General features: G+C 43.6%; 1 protein-coding gene across 2 annotated transcripts in view; it reads right to left on the bottom strand.

The window, feature by feature from the left end:
- Positions 1 to 15,253, bottom strand: part of LOC106560819 (N-terminal EF-hand calcium-binding protein 2) — a 151,472-nt gene that overhangs the window by 38,507 nt on the left and 97,712 nt on the right. For both annotated transcript variants that reach the window (XM_014124148.3, XM_014124147.3), the window contains exons 6-8: positions 4,867 to 5,006; positions 4,279 to 4,406; positions 1,570 to 1,649 (exon numbers count right to left, since the gene is read on the bottom strand). In XM_014124148.3, coding sequence (XP_013979623.1) covers positions 1,570 to 1,649; positions 4,279 to 4,406; positions 4,867 to 5,006 — 348 coding nt within the window. The remainder of the gene's footprint in view (positions 1 to 1,569; positions 1,650 to 4,278; positions 4,407 to 4,866; positions 5,007 to 15,253) is intronic.

Raw genomic sequence — 15,253 nt, forward strand, 5'->3', positions numbered from 1 at the left:
GGGTGGGCTAAATTGTCATGATAATCAGTGATTTCAAGTTTGTAGTCATCAATTTCTGAGCTGATCATGCCGAAATAGAAAATACAAACTGCATTTTCCAAGATAACACAACATGCAACAATTTCAAAGATTTTACTGAGGTACAGTTCATATAAGGAAATCAGTCAATTGAAATACATTCATTAGGCCTTAATCTATGGATTAAAAACAAAGGTAGGGGCATGGATCAGAAAACCAGCCGGTATCTGGTGTGACCACCATTTGCCTCATGCAGCGAGACACATCTTCTTCACATAGAGTTGATCAGGCTGTTGATTGTGGCCTGTGGAATGTTGTCCCACTCTTCTTCGATGGCTATGCAAAATTGCTGGATATTGGTGGGAACTGGAACACGCTGTTGTACATGTCGATGCAGAGCATCCCAAACATGCTCAATGGGTGACATGTCTGTTGAGTGTGCAGGCCATAGAAGATCTGGGACATTTTCAGCTTCCAGGAATTGTGTACAGATCCTTGCGACATGGGGCCGTGCATTACCATGCTGAAACATGAGGTGATGGCGGCAGATGAATGGCACGACAATGGGCCTCAGGATCTTGTCACAGTATCTCTGTGCATTCAAATTTCCATTGATAAAATGCAATTGTGTTAGCTGTCAGTAACTTATGCCTGCCCATACCATAACCCCACCACCACCATGGGGCACTCTGTTCACAACGTTGACATCAGCAAACCGCTCACCCACACGACGCCATACACGCTGTCTGCCATCTGCCCGGTACAGTTAAAACCGGGATTCATCGTGACAGTGGCCATTGAAGGTGAGCATTTACTCACTGAAGTTGGTTACGATGCCAAACTGCAGTCAGGTCAAGACCCTTGTGCGGATGATGAGCACACAGATGAGCTTCCCTGAGATGGTTTCTGACAGTTTGTGCAGAAATTCTTTGGTTGTGAAAACCCACAGTTTCATCAGCAGTCTGTGTGGCTGGTCTCAGACGATCCCGCAGGTGAAGAAGCAGGGTTGTGGAGGTCCTGGGCTGGCGTGGTTACACATGGTCTGTGGTTGTGAGGCCTGTTGGACGTACTGTCAAATTTTCTCAAACGATGTACGGTAGAGAAATGAACATTAAATTCTCTGGCAACAGCACTGGTGGACATTCCTGCAGTCAGTATTCCAATTGTACGCTCCCGCAAAACTTGCAATATTGGTGGCATTGTGTTGTGTGACAAAACTGCACATTTTAGAGTGGCCTGCTGTTGTTCCCAGCACAAGGTGGACCTGTGTAATGACCATGCTGTTTAATCAGCTTCTTGATAACCCACACCTGTCAGGTGGATGGATTATCTTGGCAAAGGAGAAATGCTCACTAACAGGGATGTAAACACAATTGTGCACACAATTTGATAGAAATAAGCTTTTTATGTGAATGGAACATTTCTGGGATATTTTATTTCAGCTCATGAAACATAGGACCAACACTTTATATGTTGCATTTGTATTTTTGTTTAGTGTAATTTTTGTATTTTATTACAATACTTTTTTTTGAGCAGGGTGGGTGTTCTTACCTTGTTCTCAAGGCGTCCAATCAGCTCAGCTAGTCGGTTGATCTGTGCCTCCAGCGTCTCTTTCCTCACCTCCACCACCCCTGATAGAACAGAGCCAACACACTCCCAGCATTCAACACCTGAAGCCAACACACTCTCAGCATCCAACACATTTTATGGTACAGATCTTTCCCCCAGAGTCTATGAATATTTGAGGCAATTAAAGAGTTACAACCAGGTCTGATAAATAGGGAATAAATGTGTTAATCAGGAAAAATCATGACTATTCAAGGTTTGACATTGAAATATATACCTAGTGCCTCAGCAGAGAAGAGGCTTTTATTGCTTTTCAGCTCTGTGTAGAAAGCAATAACACATTCTATCCTAACGTACTTGGCCCTTCTGATTAGCTTTGCCTTTGTGAGTCACCCTGGATAATAGTGTGTGCAGTAAAGGCCCAGCCAGGACCACAATGACAATAGAATGAAACACACTGAGAGGCCCTGTGATAAGAGGCCTCAGTGAGGCAGAAATGAATAGGAAGGCCAATAATATTAATCCTTCCATTCTTCTCCTCTCTATGTGATGCAACATAACCAATTAGTGGTGGAAAAGGGCTTTCTGCTCTTTAAAATCATCACCTCTCAAGGTGCCAAGCCAATTAGAGGATGACACTTCCCCCTGTGTTGATGAGCTTACCACAGAAGCACAGAGCCTAGAGGGGCTGTGGCATTTTGGAACCTACCATCCATAACCATAGAGACGTTTGAAGCATGCACATAGCAGGCACATTTGGTCAGTTGGGGCTGAATGGCTGTCCATACTGTTTGAGTATGCTCTCTGTCATACACAGGAGAGCAGTCATTATTCCTGACTGGCCATGCTAACAACAGACAGCCATCTCCATGTGCAGCTGGCTTAGCATACTGTCACACATATGACAGTCGCAGATGTTCGCAGGAACATTTTCGCAGGAACGTTTTCATTCCACACACTGGTGCCTGCGTTTTCATTCCACACACAAGCACAAGTACACCCTTGTCAAAATGCATGGAGGAGTGTGGCTTGCCTCAGGTAACATTGAACAATGAACAATGGCTCATTTAAAAACAACATTTCTCCCATAGTGTCATATAGTCCTGCAAGGAGGCAGTTCCACAAATATGATCAGCATGAATGTTAACATTTAGCACTTTCACTGGCAAGGTATTCCCTGTTCAGTGAAGAGAGAGCACAGACAGATTCTGCAACGAGAATGTATTGTCTGCCATGGTTAAAAAAGAGGGATATTGCAAAATAGCAGGAACAACTGTCGGAAAAAAATATATATATTTATAAATATATTTGATAAAAGTGTGGGGGATAGTCAGGAAAGAACGAGTGAGTCTAAGAGTGAGAGACAGAGAGAGGGGGAGGGGGCACAGGGAAGTATAGATCAATATCTTCCTGATAAAATAAATGACAGGCCAGACCAAGCTGGCCCCAGTCAAGGCCCTATTTCCAGCCGCTGACAGCTGTAATACTGGCTTTTATTGCCCAAACTGTCAGGTTTATGAGTGTCTGTGGGAAATGTTTAACTGGTGTCAGGCTTTAGTAATGGACTCAAAATTGCCCCTTTCTATAGACAGTTTCTATGGTTTCCATGTCATTCTAATGTAATTCAATAAAGCCTGTTAATAAATGAGAGCAGTTTGGACTGGAATTAATTTGTGAGGCCATAGCCAGAAGCTCTAACTCTGCTTTTCAGTGGAGCCACTCTCTAATTGAAATTCAGGAATGGATTCAGGGGAAAAGGGATTATTTATCCCCATTGAAAAGTTAGTTTTCAAGCACTTGGTCTACTCCCAAACCATTGTACACCACAGTACATAATGCTTATCTACTGCATGCATGATGCATGCTGATTGTGCACTCTTTGTTTATTCTGTAATTGCTTTGAATGCTGTACGTTATGCAAGCTGCTTTAAATTGATACATTCCAGAATTATCTTTGAGACAGAAGCATGAAATAGCTGAAATGTCGTTGTGGTTCTGAATGAATTAAGAAATCTACAAATGAGGGTGTCTGGCATATGCACACTGGTTTCGGTAGACTGATATTGCTACTCAAACCCATAGGCCTACATGTGCTGTTTTACAGCGGCTCACTGCAGAACCAACTCCAACTGAAGTGATGGCTGCATGCAGAGTATAATGTATTTGACTTTTTGATATGCATATCTGTGTCATTGTTACAGCCGCTCCTTCCTCCCTCCCTCCCTCATCCTCATCCTCTCTGTGGGAGAGCTGGAGCCACTAGTCACATCTCCATGTTCCTGTAGATGATTGATTGAGAATGTAGAAAATGGGAAATAAAACACTCTGCCTGAAGAGAACAGTGCTTTTGACTTCCATTCTGCTTGATTCATTCTACCAGGCTTGTCTCCAAGCTAATCACTAAGGTATGTCAGACTTCATTCAGATTATTGTTTATTACATTGCATTTGGTTCAGGTGACACACGTCTACATTCTGCTTAAACGTGATGTGTTTTAAGGGGAGAGAGAGGGTGTTTGGTGTTCTTAGGGGAGAGAGAGGGAGACAGAAGGTAAAGTACATCACTTAAATGAATCAGCGGATTGTAGAAGGGGCTGGATAATTGACTCCAATCCATCTTCAGTGAGAGACTCCATACTGTAGGCCTATGCCAGTGTACAGTATGCTGTGTGTGACACAGGCATAGAGGCCTCACCTGTAGCAGTGTTGATGTTCCTTGGGGAAGCATCCTTGGCAGCACTGACTCTGTTGTTAGGAGGGTTGTCAGGCACTGGGTTCTCATAACATTTCTCTGGAACCTGTTGACTGACCTTAGTAGGGTACCTATACAAAGGGAGTGAAAGACAGACAGACAAAGGGAGATACCTAGTCAGTTGTACAACTGAATGCATCTTCCACATTTAACCCAACCCCTCTGAATCAGAGAGGTGTGGGGGCTGCCATAATCAACATCCATGTCTTCGGCACCTGGGGAACAGTGGGTTAACTGCCTTGCTCAGGGGCAGAACAACAAATGTTTACCTTGTCAGCTCGGGGATTTAATCCAGCAACCTTTAGATTACTGGCCCAATGCTCTAACCACTAGGCTACCGGCTGCCCCAGAGAGGGATGAGAGATGAGAGAGAGAGAGGATGAGGGTGGATCACAGTAGCCAGAGAAGGCACATTACTAGGAACCTGAGTGATTTTCATTTGGGGGACTTCCAGGCTAAATTTCACACATATGTGATGGACAAGTGATGGACATGACACAGCAGTGGTGTCCTCCTCACTCCACAACTCACCCTGACTGACTACAGTGCTGCTCGTCAATAGCGCCCACAGCACTCTCCACCGAGTTGAGCAGAGAATGGATCTGATTGGCTGATTCCTTTAACAGGAAGCGAGTAACAAATTGCTCCACGTTGGTCCCTCGTTCGTACACCTGGCGAGAGGAGAGATAGAGAGAGGCGTAGGGGGGAGGAGATAGAGGATGAGAGAAGCCTTAGCACCCTTCTGCCCATCTGAACACATCAGATAAGTCCCTCTCTGCATGTCTTTCACTGCCTGTGAAAGCTTCCTTCCTGCAGTGCTTTTAGAACAACATTTTTCCCCCCAAGGTTGAAGACAGGCACTTTCTCTAAGCTTAATAAGAGAACAAATGAAATATAGGCAGTAGTCAGCTAGGATGCAGCCTTGGCCATACTCATCTATAGTCAGTTTAATTTCACTGGTTGAAATAGACAATATTCTTCCTGCTTTGCCATTGTGGGGAAATGGTTTGTGCTGTCAAACATGCTTTATGTTCTTTTGGATAAACTTAATTGTCAGCTCTTGTAAACAGACACACAATAAGATTTCTGAGATAATTACATTTACATTTTAGTCATTTAGCAGACGCTCTTATCCAGAGCGACTTACAGTAGTGAATGCATACATATCATTTCATACATTTTTTTTTTTTTCTCCGTACTGGCCCCCCGTGGGAATCAAACCCACAACCCTGGTGTTGCAAACACCATGCTCTACCAACTGAGCCACAGGGAACACTTTGTTACATCAGCCTTATAATTAATTATCACAGAAAAATGTAAACAGGCCAAGAAAGTAGAAAGTGAATATCGAATTCCATTATCTCAGCCAATGTCGGCTGTAGGTTCAGAAACAGTTTGCATACTGGTCTGATAAGAACAAATGAGATAATGTGCTGAATCTAAGACTTTGTATTGGCATTTCTGGTGATTGCATACCAAATAATAAACATTAATCTAAGTCTCATCATTGCTTGATAATATGAAATATAGCCTACTGTGTGACTTTAGAGAATCTATGAAGAGGCTGTCTGATACTTTAGAAGAGTTATAACTTTGTTCTCAAATTGCACACTATGGACATTGCTGAACTGGTATAGTAAAGATGCAGACAGAATGGAATGGAATGGAATCTGGGGTTGGTGCCATGGCCATGTTTCATCAGCATTAGATTTTTTTTCTCGAGGTTGTAGAGTTCAGGTTATAGTGTGACAGCAGGAAGGAGGAGGTTTAAGAGTCTCTTGACACTGGCTCTGACACTTGCTCTGGCTCTGTCTCTGACCCTGTCTCTGGCTCTGACCCTGTCTCTGCAGAGAGGAGATGATGGATTATGTAAAGGACTATACTGCAGTCTGCACCAAAGTAATACTGAGATAATTAATATAGTAGACCATACAGCAATCAAGCATGGCAGTATTTTCATTTAAAAACATCAAAACAGTGATACAATGTTGTTTACAAGTACAGGGTGTAATTTAGAGACAGTAACAGCAAGAGATCATGGTTTATGCAATGGATTGAAAATATATTGCATGCACAGTTTTGTAGACACTGGTCATTGTGCTGGAGATAATGAAAATGAGTTTGAAAAGTGTTGTAATTGCCCTTTAAGATTGTTTGCACAAACAGAGACTATTTGATTGATCTTAGTATACAAATTTGCTTCAGATAATTTGATATTACGTCAGTCATGTTTTGTGAGCATATGACACACAAGTAGAGCAACATATGATACATGAAGCCTGTGGTTGGCCTTGTGTACTGCACTAATGGTCCGCCCGCTGAACGGTCCTAAAGGGGAGACCAACAGAGAGGTCTATTAGTAGTGTGATAGTAACACAGGCAGGGTGAATACTACAGTGTTGGCTCACAGGTCCATATTTTATTACGCTGAGGTCGCCAGGATAGGGTCTGTGCGCAGAGTGCAGCCCGTTAAAAGGTTGTGGGTTCAAAGCCCTGCATCATTGACAAGTTACAGGATTCCCAGCTCCAGATGAGGGGTTGAGGAAAATTACATGAATTTGGAAAACTGATTATCAAATGGCTGGCCCAGAGAAATAGCCACAACCTCGAAATGCATGTGAATAGAGCTCATTTCTCAAAATCTGTAATTCAATTCAGAGCCATCCATATTAAATGGCGGCTGAATAAGGTGTATCTTGTCTCAGATGTACCTGTAATATGAGTGACAATTCAGAGGTGGGAAAATCAGAAAAGGTGTTTTGTTAACTAATGGGCTTGTTAAATATCAAATATTAGTGTCCTGATGTCACGGCTGTCGTAAGAACGGGACCAAGGCGCAGTGTACGTAGCGTTCCACATCTTTATTATAAAGTGAAACTTCAGCACAAACAAAACAATAAAGAACAAACGAAACGTGACGTTATGTAGTGCTCACAGGCAACTACACATAAACAAAAACCCACAAAACACAGTGGGGAAATGGCTGCCTAAATATGATCCCAAATCAGAGACAACGATAAACAGCTGCCTCTGATTGGGAACCATACCAGGCCAACATAGAAATAGGACAACCTAGATTACCCACCCTGCCATATGAGTTCTGTTATACTCACAGACACCATTCAAACAGTTTTAGAAACTTTAGGCTGTTTTCTATCCATATATAATAAGTATATGCATGCCCTAGCTTCTGAGTTTGATTAGTAGGCCGTTGAAAATGGGAACGATTTTTTTTCAAAATGCGCTGTGGCGCCCCCTATCCTAGGGTATCCTCAAGAGGTTAATTGGGGAGGATGGGCTTGTGGTAATGGCTGGAGTGGAATAAGTGGAATCTTATCAAAAACATCAGACACATGGTTTCCATGTGTTTAACGCCATTCCATTTACTCCGTTTCAGCCATTATTATGAGCCGTCCTCCCCTCAGCAGCCTCCACTGGTCATTACATAGGGAGAGAGAAAGCATTAATAGATAACATTAAGCCTGGCTGCTGTGGGCTGATTACAGAAGACGAGCGATAGAGGTCTAATTGCTGCTCTGTGTGTGTGAGCTGAAGGGCCTGATGATAAAGAGGACTATGATCTCTTCATTAACAGGGTCTACCTCCAGGGACAGACACACACAGGAAGGGTCTCAAGAGAGAGGCATTGTGTGATAAAGGCTTTCAGCAGTCAGTCAGCCCGACAGTCAGTCAGAAAATGAGACATAATGAGGGTTGAATGCAGTGTGAGACAGAGAGATACCTGAATTGAGTTGAGTGATATCTGCCACTTGTATCCCTTTCAGAGTAGGCTCCGATAAGATTATGCAAAATCTAGACATACAGTAACCTCCTGGAAGCTCATATTTTTATGACTTCTAAGATGACGGTGCCTGATGATTCCTTATTGATAATGTGTGAGCCTTGGCTTCCTCAAATGCTTTATTCAAAGGCCCTGCTAAAGCAATTATACACAAGAGGGCGTGCTAAACTACTTTTTTAGCACGGATGTGCTGCAGTCATAGGTACGAGGCGGAGCCGACTACAGACTATTGCTTTTCGACAAGGGGTTACCAATTAAATAAAAAACATTCTTTTGATAAATGTATTCATAGGCAACTATTTCATCCCTTAACAAAAATATAGGCCTAGTCCCGACATCTATGGTTGCTTGCCAAGCCGGCTGGCCATTCATTCAATCGGTCAGGTTGCCATGCTGGCTGGCAACGCTCTTATCTTTTGCATGCCAGCTAGCCTACTAAGGCTAACAATCACTTCATTCATCTTGGGGCGGCAGGCAGCCTAGTGGTTAGAGCATTGGGCCAGTAACTGGAAGGTTGCTAGATTGAATCCCTGAGCTGACAAGGTAAAGATCTGTCATTCTGCCCCTGAACAAGGCAGTTAACCCACTGTTCCTAGGCTGTCAATGTAAATAATAATTTGTTCTTAACTGACTTACATAATAAAGGTAAAAAAATAAAAATAACTGTTGCTGGTAAGACAGCAATCTAGCTGCATTTCATTTCGTTTGACCTGCTTTTTTATTCACATTTCTTTCTATTAGTATATCCATAAAAATGATGCTGATTCATGACTTCGACTGGTTGAGAAAATACGTCTGCCTCGTCCTGACACGTTAATCTTCAATAGGACAGTGGAGATCAAATTTCAATATTGAAACAATGTTGCAAACGTCGAGAGACAGACAGCAATATTTGTACAAACCCTGTTGTTGCATACCATATGTTAGACTAGAAGCAAGGATAAATAATGTCTCTATGCTTTTTTGCAATGGAGATGAAGTTAATGGATTGGCTGGCTGGGCTGATGGGACAGTGGATCTGCTGGCATTTCTCAGATGGATCTGAAAACAAGATGCCCAACATAGGCTTACCAATGCTAAACAGGTTTATTAGTATGGCTTAGAACGCTCTCAACCAATCACAAGGCAGTTAACCCACTGTTCCTAGGCCATCATTGTAAATAAGAATTTGTTCTTAACTAACTTGCCTAGTTAAAAAGGTTAAATAAAAGTTAAAATAAAAAAAAAATGCTTGTTTAGACCAACCCGTTGTAACGGCCGTCGAAAGGAGTAGAGCAAGGCGCAGCGTGGTGAGTGCTGATCATTAACTTTTAATAGAACACTTTCAACAAAACAAGAAAACAAACGACAGCTAAACAGTTATGTCAGGAACATGAACTAAACAGAAAGTAACCACCCACAAAACCCAAAGGCTCCCAATCAGAGACAACGATATACAGCTGTCCCTGATTGAGAACCATACCCGGCCAAAACAAAGAAATACAAAACATAGAAAAAAAATACATAGAATGCCCACCCTAGTCACACCCTGGCCTAACCAAAATAGAGAAAAAAAACCTCTCTATGGCCAGGGCGTGACAGCCGTTTTGAATTAAATATAATTTATGCATATCCAAATGGTGTTGCTAAGAAACATATTGACTGCTGTTGCTAGGATACTATAAATTGGTTCAAGTCAGCCAACAACCACTTTAGAATGTGTAGCTTTGAATGTTTATATTTTAATATAGATAAAAACATGAGTTATCTTGGCATATTTGTTTTCAAACAGATCACACCTTTGTTGGCAGGATTGCATTCCAGCTGGACAACAGAGACAGTGACACCGAGGAACGCTTTACTGTAGAATAGGCCCTGCGAAAGACTGAACATTCTAAGCAAAATCAATAATTCCACTTGAGCCTACTATAATGCCCATTTCCTGTCTATAAGGATAATGTTACACTGTCAATTCCATAAAAACCACAGTTCACATAGTTCACAAATATCAAATAATATTTCATGACAACCTGACATCTGTTGTGTATGTACTTAGTCATTGTAATACATCACTATCATACCCTGGAATTGACAGAGGTATGGGATATAGGAAGTTAGACAAACATGAAGTTTGACTTGTTACACAAGTTTGACTTGTATTACCTCAACTGTATTATAAGAGACAGTTCACAGTGTTACACTGTCACTAGCACATTAGAGTGGCTGAAGAAAGGTTTGGGATTTTTAAACTCATCCCCTGCATGATGGAGTCTGAACAGTGACAGACAGGTAAAGGCAATGTGCTGCCTGCATCAGTAGAACTCCTTTGGTCCTGCTCCTGACCCAGTTAGACAGAGCGTCAGAGAAAATGAAAGAAAAGATTGAATCTCATTCGCATTAGTGAGGCTTGAAAGCAGTCAGAACATGAGGCAGTTTTTCAGTCATGGATACAGCCATTCAGCGGCTGCTATGTTGCAGAGACTTTACAAGACTGGGATTAGATCTACTGCTGGAGAAAATTAATGGAGGAGACGAGGACCCTCCTCTCAAAGGAGCCAATGATTGAGCTGTATCTCTTCCATTGTGTGTGTGTGTGTGTGTGTGTGTGTGTGTGTGTGTGTGTGTGTGTGTGTGTGTGTGTGTGTGTAAGGTAAGTCAGGGGAATCCATACACTGTGAAATGAAGTCTCTGCTTTTCTTTGTCCTCTGTGCACATTCCATGGCTGTGTGAGTTTCTTGAGCCTCAGTGAGTTCAGAATGCTGAGAGGAACCTTACAGAAGCTTGTATCATCCCCTTCTAATCTACAGTAGAAGGGGATGATACTGCTCTGCAGCAGTTCTACCAGAAAGGACATTTCTTACAATGTCATTTCTCACCCCTTCAGCGAAGATAAAAACCTGTTAAGGTCCACCTTCATGTTCCATGGTTAGCGGATTAAATTATTTAAAATGGTTCTACAAATAAACTGAAAGGCTATTAGCTGATTAATCTGCCAGAAATTATATAAATATTTTAAGCAATGTAGATATTGGTATTCCAATATTGTCTCTCTAGGATAGAGTCATATAGATTGAATGCAAAGTGTATTTTCCAAATGAAGTCTTCAATAAGAAAAGGTTCAACCTTTGACTGTCAATATGGGAAAATGACATACTGTAAAGGTGTGGATTAAAGTAGGAAGACCATCAATTCACCAGAGAGGTATTTCAATGATGTACAACCCAGGCCTAGAAAAACCCTTTAGGTACACCAGAGGCTCTCTTGACAATATCTCCACATCCATACCATGAGACTGGAGAGGTTGTGACGTGATAAGGTTGGACCCAGGTGCAGAGAAGAGACCAGATGAGGAATCAGTGGTTAAGGATAAAGAACCCAAACTAACACTCGAACTAAGGTAGTCCAGTGGACGAGTTCGGCAGTGTGTTGTGAGCATACTCCGCCCAGACGAGGAACTTGCTCCAGTTGCTGGCCTGGGTGGAGACGAAACAGCGGGGGAACATCTTCAACTCCTGGTTGGCCTGCTCCGTTTGCCCATTCTGCTGTGGGTGGAATCCCGAGGAGAGACTCACCGAGGCCCCCAACAGGGAGCTGAAGGCTTTCCAATACCGTGCGACGAAATGGGGCCCACAATCCAAGACAAAGTCCTGGGGAAGTCCGTGTAGTTGAAAGACATGGGTAATCATGAGATTAGCAGTCTCCTTCGCTGAGGGCAACTTGGGGAAGGTAATGAAATGGGCTGCCTTGGAGAACCGATCAACGACCACCAGGATACCACCAGGATAGTGGTAAGCCCTTGGAATGGTGGTAACACTGTGATAAAGTATACGGACAGGTGGGACCAGAGTCGGCTGGGGATGGGCGGGAGTACAAACGGCCCCGGGGAGGTGTAGAGCCTGGTAGGAGTTCTATGGCACAGTCGTATGGCCAATGGGGGGGGGGTGGCTTGCCTCTTACTGAAGGCCTCCCGGAGGTCGAAGTATTCGGCAGGGAGAGCGGAGAAGTCTTGGTCTTCAATGGATGCAGGAGGACACGGCGAGGCTCTTGGTGGGGGTCTTAGACAGTTAGTCTGGCAGTCCTTACCCCAGTCTAGTAGGTGTCCCATAGAACAGGAGAATAGTGGGTTATGTAGTGCTAGCCAGAGGTACTCTAGGATAAGGGGGTTCTCGGGAGCAGTGATCAAAACAAAAAGTAAGAGTCTGAGTGGTTCACCCCAACCTGCAGTAGAATGGGTTTGGTCTGATATTCCACCTGACCAGAGCCAATGGGTCATCCATCAAGGGCTTGAATCTGCAGAGGGATGGGACACTTCACGCAGGGGATTTGTAATTCTCTGGTCAATGAAATTGTCTGCGGCCCGGAGTCCACGAAGGCTTGAATCTGGTGCTGACGGTTGTCCCAGTGGAAGGTTGCGGGGTAGTGACTGATGGTGACAGGGTAGCTGGGAGGTAACTGCACAGCCTGTCAGGGTCTCCCCTTGTTCTGGCAAGCCTTGGCATTTCCCGTCAGCTCTGGGCATGTAGCACGGAGATGGCCGAGACCTCCGCAGTAGAGGCAGCAGCCTTCGTGCATGAGCCTGTCATGCACCTGTCGGCTCAGACGTGTACGTCCCAGCTGCATGGGCTCCTCAGTGCTGTGTTCGGGGGGCTTGGGGTGCTCAGGAAACCGGGATACTGGGGTGGTGTCAAAAAGGCGCTGTCTCACGCGTTCTCAGAGGAGGTTGTCGATCCTGATTTCCTGCGTTATCAGGGACTCAAGGTCCTCTCCCAGTTCCCAAGGGGCCAGTTCATCATTGATGGAGTTAGACAAACCTTGGTGGAAAGCAGTGACCAGGGCCTCTGTATTCCACCCATTCTTAGCGGCGAGGCTGCGGAACTCAATGGCGAAGTCAGCCACAGGTCTGGCCCCTTGGAGGATGTTGAACAGTCGGCTGGCTGCTTCTCGTCCGCTGACTGGTTGGTCAAAGACTCATGACAGCTCGACAATGAAGGCTAATATGGAGCTGCAGGATAGTGGCTGCTGTTCTCACACCGCCGTTGCCCACGCCAGGGCCTTGTGCGAGAATAGAGAGGTGATGTAGCTCAATCATGGCTCGATCGGTGTGGAATGAGGTGGACTGTAGTTCAAACACCAGAGAACCCTGAGTGAGAAACCCCTTGCATCCTCCCGGGTGGCCGTCATACCGCTCAGGGGTTGGGATCTTGGGTTCCCGGTGCAGGTTCCCTGGAGGAACTACGGGGACGCCTGTAGCACTGGGCGATGAGACTTGGACATTGGCTCCTCCTGGTTTGAGGTTGGACTGTGGTTCAACCCTACCTACACGTACAAATGACCAAATTATCAAATTACATTCTTGATCTGGGTGATCTCTGCTGGGTCCATGTTTGGGCAGAAGCTTGCTGTGACATGGTAAGGTTGGACCCAGGTGCAGAGAAGAGACCAGACGAGGAATCAGTGGTTAACTTCTTTGGGATAGGGGGTGGTATTTTGACGTCCGGATGAAAAGCGTGCCCAAAGTAAACTGCCTGCTACTCAGGCCCAGAAGCTTGGATATGCATATAATTGTTGATTTGGATAGAAAACACTCTAAAGTTTCGAAGACTGTTAAAATAATGTCTGTGAGTATAACAGAACTGAAATGGCAGGCGAAATCCCAAGGACAAACCATCAAAAAATAAAAACATTCAGCATACCACTGATTTCAATGCCTGGCACTTTTATAATAGGGGGCGAAATCGTCTCCGATTGCAGTTCCTAGGGGTTCCACTAGATGTCAACAGTCTTTAGAAAGAGTTTCAGGCTGGTTTTTGGAAAAATGAGGGAGAAGTTGTAGTTTTTCTAAGTGGCTCCCATTTTGGCTGTAGTGTTTCCAAGCGCATGGCCGAGAGAGCGCGTTCTTTTTGTTTATCTCCGGTAAAGACAATAACGATTCTCCGTCTTAAATTGTATTGTTTATTTGCCTATTAGGGTACCTAATGTTTGATTATAAATGTTGATTGACTTGTTTGGATAAGTTTATTGGTAACGTTTGGATTGTTGACTGAAGCGCGCCAACTAAACTGAGTTTTTATGGATATAAACAAGGACTTTATCGAACAAAAGGACCATTTGTAATGTAACTGGGGCCTTTTGGAGTGCCAACAGAAGAAGATCTTCAAAGGTAAGGCATATATTAGATCGCTATTTCTGACTTTCATGTCGCAACTCCCTGGTTGAAAATGATTTGTTATGCATTTGTGTGCTGGACGCTGTCCTCAGATAATCGCATGGTTTGCTTTCGCCGTAAAGCCTTTTTGAAATCTGACACCTTGGCTGGATTAACAACAAGTTAAGCTTTATTTTGATGTATTGCACTTGTAATTTCATGAAAGTTGAATATTTATAGTAATTTAATTTGAATTTGGCACTCTGCCATTTCACCGGATGTTGGCCAGTTGGGACGCTACCGTCCCACGTATACATAAGAAGTTTAAGTATGAACATAATAGTTTACTTAGAAACGGTAGCTACACAGTACACTTGAAAAAAGTATTGAAAACTCACTCAGGAAACAAGCGCACGCGCACACAGTAAACAATTCAAGCTTCTGTAAAGGACAACAGAAAACACACCTCTTTTAACAGGGAAATCAAAATGACTAAATTGGACAGACCTAAGTGTCCTTAATGTCTCTAGGACGGTCTCTGCCACCCTCTGGTGACAGGTGGAAGCCTGACAGAGGTAACTGGATTCTGATGAATACACACAATCAGTACAGAACTGCTCAAGCATGACTTAAATACATCAATATCCACCTGTCAGTCAAGCCACAGTAAAAACAGTGAAAGCAGTAGTAGTAAAAGTAGTACTAAAAACAGAAGAGAGACAGGAAATGGGAGTTCTGCAGTTATCTCTGTGTGAAGTTGGCAGTGATAGTTTAGCAGAAATGTCTAAACGGGATCCTTGGGATGTCCCACCTCTGACGTCACCCCATTAAAGTTGACATTTAAAATGGTTAAGGTAAGGGTTAATGTTAGGGTTATGTAAGAGTTATGGTTAGGGTAAGGGTAGGGGTTAATGTTAGAGTTAGAGTTTAGGGTAGAGACGTTCCAAGGATACAGGATAGCGCTAGCAATAGTTTAGCGGGTGCAGAGTGAT

Source organism: Salmo salar, chromosome 10, assembly GCF_965601325.2.
Source record: "Salmo salar chromosome 10, fSalSal1, whole genome shotgun sequence".
NCBI classification, from domain to species: domain Eukaryota; kingdom Metazoa; phylum Chordata; class Actinopteri; order Salmoniformes; family Salmonidae; genus Salmo; species Salmo salar.